At 37.4% G+C, this 9,374-nt stretch overlaps 1 protein-coding gene across 1 annotated transcript in view; it reads right to left on the reverse strand.

Annotated features, from left to right (window-relative positions):
* Positions 1-8,737, reverse strand: part of LOC107723130 (sterile alpha motif domain-containing protein 10-like) — an 81,860-nt gene extending 73,123 nt beyond the window's left edge. The window contains exon 1 of the mRNA XM_016531657.1: positions 8,538-8,737. Coding sequence (XP_016387143.1) covers positions 8,538-8,550 — 13 coding nt within the window. The 5' untranslated portion in view covers positions 8,551-8,737. The remainder of the gene's footprint in view (positions 1-8,537) is intronic.
* Positions 8,738-9,374: the final 637 nt, after the last annotated feature.

A 9,374-nucleotide genomic window follows, 5' to 3' on the forward strand; every position in this document is an offset into this window, starting at 1 on the left:
CATGGCTTTATAAATCTGAAAACTTTTGTACGTATGCAAAATCCAGCTTTTGTGCGTACGCACACATTTAGGATGAAATCTACGTAAAGTTTTATACATGAGGCCCCAGGGATCTCCAACCCTGCTCCTGGAGAACTACCTGTATCTTCCTGCAGACTTAGGCCATGTCCACACGTACACGGGTATTTTTATAAACGGGGAGTTTTTCCTTCTTCCGTTTTAAAAAAAATCTCCGTCCACATGAAAACGCAAACGCATGCTATGAAGCACTGTCAAGAGCATGCCAAACCAACAGGTGGTGATATAATTTCAACCGTAAAGCCATGTTGGCCAATCAGAAAAATAACCGCGTTCGTGTGGACAGGGCCTTAAGTTCCAACCCTGCTTCAACACACCTGTCTGTAATTAGGTAGCCCTGAACACCTTGATTAGCTGGTACAGGTGTGTTTGATTCGGGTTGAAGCTGAACTCCGCAGTATGGCTCTCCAGGAGCAGGATTGGAGACCCCTGTTAAAGACATTTGTTGATACAGCCTTTTACTACAAAACACCCAGCATTTTACTACAAAATGCCCAAAATGGCTGACATAGGAAAATTGGGTATCGTTTAGTTCGGTATGCCACTCAGAATCTAATGAGATCAACCTTATGATTTTTGGCCAAACTGGTCAGAAGTTATAATCAGTAATGTCAATTTTTTAAATATATTTTGACCAGTAGATGATGCTGTGCCGAAACTACACACGTTCCCTCAGGTCATACTTGTTATAACACATACCAAGTTTGGTCAGAATCTGCTAAAGCATTGTGAAAATACAGCCTCATGTCTATTTTTGTGCGAATTTTGTCAAATTTGTTAACACGCTTTACGAGAACAGTTTGGTCTATCAGAAATCTTTTGAGAACTTTTTGCCAGCATTGTCTAAAGATGATCTGAAACAATTTTGTTGAAAATCAGACAAACTGTCTAGGACAAGTTCGAAAAAAGATGATTTTGTACTAAATTCAAAATTGCAAAAAATCTTGACCTGTAGAAATTAAAAATTTGGTATGCATTCGTCTTGGCATGAGCCAAGGAAGAAGAACAAAGAATTTTGCTTCTAGACCTTAAGGTCCAAAAGTTATTAGCCGAAAAATTGACCTATTAGTGGCGCTAGAGAGTTTGAGATAGAGACTCCAAATTTGCTATGGTTAAAGCCCGGCTCACGCTGTGCGATTTTGGCCACGATTCGGTCGTCTAAGACAAATTTTGAAAATCCTAAAAGATTCCTATAATCCTAGGCTAAAATCTGTAGTCTTTGATCATTAGTTTGACATGTTCACCGACAGCCGATTAATGGCCGTTGCGATCAAACTTTACCTCTAACTTTATCTCTGACGAACTTCTGGCAGTGTCAGAAGATTTGGCGCACAGTCCTGCAGTGTGACTTCTCCTCCGACGAACATCAAACTGTCTCTGTTTTTCAAGACAAGCCATGATCAGAATTAATGCTAGAGATTTCTTCTAACCGCATAAACTCCGGCGCTCTCGTCCTCCACTCACGGAATTCATATCATACGTTGCCTTTGCTATGATAAACACTGGTTGCGCTGCTGTTTTCATGTAGGTGTGTAGTGCTGCTTACACTATTCTTCTTAAATACGCCGGTATTGCTGCCATTCATATACTTTTAATGATAGTCAACATTACAGCCCCCGTGCAATGCAGCTCGTAGTCACTGAACGTGTATGGGTTGATAAGGTAAAACTCCAGACAAGTTTTCTTGCACGCACCCGTTTTTAACACGTCTTGACTGTCGTACAGTCTGACATTAATGACAACGGAGATCCCACAGTGTGACATGATCATCATGTTCGTACAGTCAGACAAGTACAATCCTAAAGGACTTTTAAAAAATCACACAATGTGAGCCCGGCTTAATATTCTGTATCTGTATTCAGACTGTCTATCTATCAAATTTCATAACTTTCCCACAAGCGGTTCTATGTACTTCTATAGACACCCAAAGCAGAAAAAGAAGAAGATGAAGAAGAAGAAGAAGAAGAAAACAATCGGATACCTTTGGTGCTTGGCCCCTAAAAATGGAATTGAGGGGGGAAAAAAGATAAACAATTTCAATTTACATCTTGATTTTATGTGCTTATTTTTAGCATTTTAAATTAGATTTGAATTTGATTATTTTTATATAATTTATTAATTTAAATAGGTTTAAGTCATCCTGCGGCCCCTTGGTTAGGAACCACTGCTCTGAGATGCTCTGGAAAAGCAACTACTAACTAGCATACATGAGACCATCAATTTCCATCAAATTCAAACCAAGTGCATTATCGCTAATTAGCAGAACCCTCTCAGCGGTTTCTATTATCTTTTCTCCAGTTCTCTCTCTGTCTCTTTCTTCAACATCCTCCTCCTCTTTCATCCTATATCTTTCCCAATCGTGCATTTCTTTTCTTCGCAGAGCACTAATTAACGGCGAGATATTGGACACGGGCCCGTGCGCTTGCTAATACAACAGGATGAGAGGAGCTGACAGACCAGCCATTTAAAAAAATCAAGAGTGACCACAGTACTGAAGAAATTAGGTAACACTGGGGGGAGAACGCAGATGAGAACACTCGGGATGTTGAGGGTATAAAGCTCTGCCCTCCGCAAGAGCAATTATCCGTAGCTCACGGGTCGACCCAGCCATCAGTACTCCCAGCAAATGAAATGGACCTTTCTTCTCCATTCTTCAGCCATCTCTCTGCCTCCTTCTTACTCTCTGCCTATTTTCACAAAGATGCTTGTTGATTTAAGCCAAATTGATCCCTCCCGGGTTTCAACGCTTGATCAATCTGTTTAAAGTCCACAGGGATTGACGAGTGAATGTTTATTAGACACCTCCCCCTTGCTTTTCCTCCCCATCCCCCTCAATCCCACTATTATTCATAGGAAATCTCAGAAGTGTAGTGCTGATCCGTAATGAGGCAGCATATGGATGAAGCATGTGATCTATACAGTCTTATTGATTAGAATGTGAAAGGCATCAGCAAGCAGTAAACCGGATCTCCAGGTTCCGCCATAACTGTATCATTTTTAAACAAATCAAACAAGAGGTTTCAGCACAATTCATTCATATTTATAAGTGGTGTCTTTTAAGGATTATTTTTAGAGTTAGGGATTGAAGCAAACTTCTAACTTGAAATATTAAATTCGACCTGAACCGTTTGTGCTGCCAACATTGTTGGGGTGTGGGATTACTTTTCTAAGTAATCAGACTTATAGTTTTAAGATAATATGGTTAAAAAACATATTTACAAAGAAGGAAGGAACACAATATACTGTAATAGAGACTTGAAACAGGGATGGCTTGAGGGTGAGTAAATCATAGGGTAATTTACATTTTTGGGTGAACTATCCATTTAATACCAGGTGTAAACAGAGCCCTAAAACATAGCAATATTCTAGAAACCACATATCAACTTTCTGACAACCAAGAACACTCAACCACCCAGAAAGGAAGAGAATCCTAAAGAAATGTTTGAAGGATTGCTTATAGAAATACAGTCTGATTTTGGAACAAATTATAATTATCCAGCAAGATTTAAATTTTTCATAGAGTAATTCTTAAAGGATTCTTATTTGACTCCATGAGATTCTGGTTCCAAATTCTGATGTAAATTCTGTCAATCCTGTACACACTCAGTTTTTTTTGACTAGAGTGGGTGTGAATGCACCTGATGGCGAACTGTCTAACCAGATCAAAGTCAGACACAAAAATATCCACCAATGCCAGCTGTGCAAATATGTACAACAAACATTAAACCTATGATGCACGGAGAGTGACGTCTTTTCATTTGAAAATCTTTTATCATATAAATGGATCACTACAAGAAAAAAAGCAGGCAAAGCTTTTTTTACTTTCTCTTCCCCTGATGTCAGCACAGATGCTGTGTGAACTGTGATGACACCGTAAGAGGATATTAAGACCAACAGGTCAACAGAACGAGAATTAAAACCCAAACACACACACAGCAGCGTAAAAACATAATGAAAATGCACAGAGACCGATCAAACATGCTATATTCTACAAAAATACAAACACACACAAAATCCATTTGAGCAAAATCCTTTGTCTGCTTCTAAAAGCTATGATACAAAAGGATGAGGGATAAAGGGACGGATGGATGGATGGTTTAAGGTGGATACAATGCCTGTGAGGACACAATGATGCTGGCCTAAACACTCACACACACACACACACATTCCACGCCATTTGAGACAGGATCACATTTCAAAAGCTCTCCAGAGCCAACTTTTGCGCAGGACACCAAATAGCTGTTAAGAGCCCCTCCTTAACAAACATGTGAGAGAAAGCTAATAAAGACCATGTTTATGTGGCTAAAGAAAACAGTAGCTTCCTTTCATTTCACCTCCTTTTCTTCTTTTATTCATTCGCTCATGTGAGAATCAGTTCACAGGGATGTAACTTCGGTCATGTGGTTGGGCCGAGATTCATTTAATCTGACCTACAATGCACTGAGTACAAACAAGATCAAGAGGCTTTAGGACAAAAGCTACTAAAGGAACAGATTTGGGAGCATTGTTAAAGGAATGTTCAGGGTTCAATAATAGTTCATCTCTATTATCAGCATCTGTGACATACTGTCCATTACCACAGACATAATTTAGACTTTTTTCAAACAAAAATTGTGTATTTCACTTACGTAAGTCTATAGGACAAGGCAATAATATATATTGGGTAAACTTAAAATACAAACCGTTTTGAATGTAAATGTTATAAATGATAAAATGAGACCAGTAAGGTGAAATTGGTTTCTAACATTTTGTATTCAATATTGATGACAATTGAAAATATTGCCAATATTAATTACTGTATCACTTTGCAATGGCGTGTTTTGACTGTGTCAGCATCTGTTTTGTATGGAAGCCTATTTCCATTTGTAAATAGAAAAAAGGTAACTGCAACTTTTTATTTCACAATTCTGACATTTTTCACACAATTCAGACTTTTTTTCAGAATTTCAGAATATGAAGTCAGAATTTCGAGATATAAAGAGATATCCTCTTTTTCTGAGAAAAAGTCAGAATTACATAATTAAAAAAAAAAAAAACAGAATTGCGAGATCTAAACTCAGAATTGTGAAACATGAGTTTATTTCTCATATTTCTGAAAGACGTTCAGTTACCCAAATGTAATTTAACTTTCTGTTGAATTTTGTTATTCTGCAAAATGTAATTTCATTTTCAGTATTTCGGTAAAAAATCATTTTGGTGCATCACTAGTATCCAGTCTTTCAATGAACTGTATAAAAGTAGTCCCACTGTTACGTATAATATTACTTATAAAATGTATAAACCTTTATTAATATACTTATAAACGTATCCCACAGTTAAAATGATGATTTAAACAACTTTATAGCTAAAATAACACACATGACAGAATTAAAATAAGCATTAAAACACAAATATAGCACAAGCTTCACATTTCTGCTTTTCAAACAGATTTTTTTTTGACTGCTTTCATATAGACTTTTCATTATAAGTGCATTCAGTTTTTGTGTTTTATAAACTGATGGACCAAGTTAAAATAATTATAAAATATGATGGAAAAGCTGTTCTTCTCTCAGCAGTTGAGGTGAAAGAATAAATGAACAACATGACTAAATGTAAATGTGAAAGATATGCTTGCTTTGTTTATTTATTTCTTTTTTAATTCTTTATTTTTGGGAAGTGGAGAATATGACACACGAGATTTATTTCCATTAAAAAAGTAGCAAAAACGTCTGCTAGGCGACGTTTTTGAAATTCATTTTTTGTGTTCTCAAATGACAGACAGAGTAAAAGCAAATGTCTACCAGTCACAGAAAAAAAACATTCAGTGGTGTTGACAGACTGGTCAAGCATGGAATCGCTTCTGCTGATAACACATTGAGCCAAAATATACACTCCCGTCACCCACTGCATGTCAATCTGAGCAAAATGGACCAGAAATTACTCTCTTTTTATCGCTACTGCTCGTTCACTCTCTCTTTCTATTTTTTTTTTCAGACATTGTGCGTGTGGTTAGCATCCGTGAGTAGAGCTTGTGGGTCTAGCATTTCTAATCCATCTGTGTGCATGAATGAATGAGTGACACGCATGTGTCCATGCACTTAATGCATTGGTGGTCTCTAAGGTAGCAGGAAAACAGCCCAGTCTTCGTGCTGCATGCTGGGATTGGTTCAGAGCTGCCGGGTGTGTGAAACAGGGCGAGTGGGGGTTAACCCAACATCTGTGCCTCCCCAGATCTGATGAAGCTTTATATGAGCAGTGACACAAACATGCTTCATGTGAATCAGAAACCAGTGTTATTCTGGAAATCTTTTTATTACAGCTTGTATAAAATGAAACCTTGCCAGGCAATAACTGTATTGTAACCAGAAAATGATATGGCAATATCTGTGCATTAGAAGATATTAAAGCAAACAATCAGTTCTCTGAAGTGTAATTGAGTTGTTTAATCAAACGGCTTGAAAGCAAATATGAGGTTCCTCGAAATAAACCTCTTGTGTACTCTCATATCAGGCTTTCTCTTAGGATGGCTGAGAAAACGTGCTTAAACATTGATAATAATTTGCTCACTGAATATAACATTAATTAAAACAAGCCATCCTAATTGGGTAAAAAAAAACATGTTTGAATAAACATAATTATCTAACATTCCTTGAGGGAGACTTTATGATTATGCAATTTGTTTGCAAATGCAAGTTTTTGCTCAAAGGGAGCACAACATAATTCTATATAAAGGACATCCTATTCTGGGTACAAACGTTCAAAAAGGAAAATTTGCTGAAAATGTACTCACCCTCAGGCCATCCAAGATATAGATGAGTTTGTTTCTTCATCAGAACAGATTTGGAGAAATGTAGTATTATATCACTTGCTCACCAATGGATCCTCTGCAGTGAATGGGTGCCGTCAGAATGAGAGTCCAAACTGCTGATAAAAACATCACAATAATCCACACCATTCCAGTACATCAATTAATGTCTTGTGTAACAAATCCATTATTAAGATGTATTTAACTTCAAACTGTTGCTTCTGGCTAAAATATGAGTCCTTTATCCTAATATTGCTTTCTCCAGTCTTGTCTGAATCAGTAGAGAAATACGCACAGAATCATCACTTACAAGCAAAAACAGTCCTAAACAAATATGTTGGATTTTGATATGAGAGAACAACAGAGGATTGACCTTTTCACTGGAGAAAGCATTATTATGGATTATGGATTATTTTGGCCAGAAGCAATGTTTTAAATTTAAAACGTATTAATGATGGATTTGTTTCTTACAAACACGCAGCTTTTCACTTTACAGGATGTTAATTGATGCACTGGAGTGGTATGGATTACTTCTGGATTATTGTGATGTTTTTATCAGCTGTTTGGACTCTCATTCTGACGGCACCCATTCACTGCAGAGGATCCATTGGTGAGCAAGTGATGAAATGCAAAATTTCTCCAAATCTGTTCTGATGAAGAAACAAACTCATCTTGGATGGCCTGAGAGTCAGCACATTTTAAACTAATTTTCATTTTTGGATGAACTATTCTTTGAAGTTACTGAATCTACACTATCACTCACGTGAAAGAGGAAAGAATTAGGAAAAGGACATGATAAGAAGAAGATAAAGTGAGGCAAGGTCTTGCTGTCCGTTTCAGCACCACGCTGAGCGCTGCAGATATACTATGATTACATATAATTGCCTGGGGCCAAGGGAAAACATATATTTCTTACAATTACATAAAAGCCCCTGAGATCACTGTAAGCATGTGTGTGAATGTTTTCATTCATCATGTAGGATGTCAGGTAGACTTTATATTTATGTCCAGTTGCAAACCCATGAACTCTAGCTGACATTTCCTTCAGCGGGTTGAGCACAATGTCAACATGATGGGCAGAAATACATCAGAAAAACCAACAATGTGTGAGTGAGGCTTCACCAATCACCAACTTTCTAACCAAAACATGCGCATGGCATTCAGCAAAGCATATAAATAGCATCACAGGATGCAGAAAAAAAGTAAATAGTAAAATAATGGTCTTATAGTAGTACACCATAGTATAGGGAGTAAATAGTAAAACAATAGTCTAAAGAATTGCTGTATAAAAAAATAGCCAAATTGAAAAAGTTTTTTACCACTTTGAATTTAATTATTGATGAGACCTAAGTTAAAAATATTCTTAAATTTAAAAAAAAAGTGAAATTGGATGTAGACAATGATGTTAACATTATATTTTATACTGTAAAGAATTAGCATAAGAAGAAATTAGTAAATAGTAGGCCTACTGTAAATATTGTGTAAACAGTGTAAAGAGTTAATTTATAGTAGAGTAGGTATTAGTAGACAAAAATATTAGTCTTCAGTCCAGTATAGTATAGTACAGTACACAGCAGGAGTCATAAGTATTGTCTACTGCAATGCATGTCACTAAACGGGACATCGTTCGCATGTGACTGTACTATGAATCACATAAAAACTGGTTTAAGCTTACCGTCTACAGCCATAGTCGGTACAAACGCGTATCTCTCCGTGATGGCTTTAGTAGGTGTCTACCATGGTTACGGGTGTCCGGTCCGGTAGAAGAGAGAGCCGGAGCTCCTGAACGACACCTCCGAGCGCACAGATCTGCTGTGTGGAGCAGGAGAAATCAGCGCAAGCGTCCACATATAACCCCGAGGGAGGGATGACAGTCACTCGGCTCGGCTGCCAAAGCCTCGGGCAAGTTTAAACTCCTCCCTCTGCTTTCTCACCTTAGTGCTCACACAGCGCGCGCGATTCACTGATTACACAAGTGGCTCTGGAGATGAATGACAGTATGAAGCCAGTGCAATAAAACACGCCTTTCATTTACACTACATCTAAACCAGCGCGTGCGAGGGAGAGTGGAACATATGGGGCAAACGGGTGAGAGCGCCTGACAACATTAAATGTTTGTTGACACTTTTTTAAACACACCTTTAAGAGGCTATCTGCATTTGTCACGGGGTTATTAAATAGCTCTTAATAACAACTTATACTAACAAATACTACTTAAATCTACACTATGTAACTTTTGATAAAAACAGTTAATGAGCGTGCAAAAATACATGAATAAATAAAATAAATCCATCTACCAAAGTCTTCACCCAAATACACAAAATAATGCACTTTTATAACACATTTTAAAGCTGTCTGGACGGATTTCGCGGGAAATTGCACACATACGTCACTCGTCCATGTGTACAGAAACAGTAAAAAGTAGCGAAGATTAAATTTTATTGTCACAACAAACGAGAATAAATTGACGAAGAACATTTATCCAAACAGAGTAGCAGAGCCGAAACACTAG

Source organism: Sinocyclocheilus rhinocerous, unplaced genomic scaffold (assembly GCF_001515625.1).
Source record: "Sinocyclocheilus rhinocerous isolate Xijiao unplaced genomic scaffold, SAMN03320098_v1.1 scaffold2831, whole genome shotgun sequence".
Classification (NCBI taxonomy): domain Eukaryota; kingdom Metazoa; phylum Chordata; class Actinopteri; order Cypriniformes; family Cyprinidae; genus Sinocyclocheilus; species Sinocyclocheilus rhinocerous.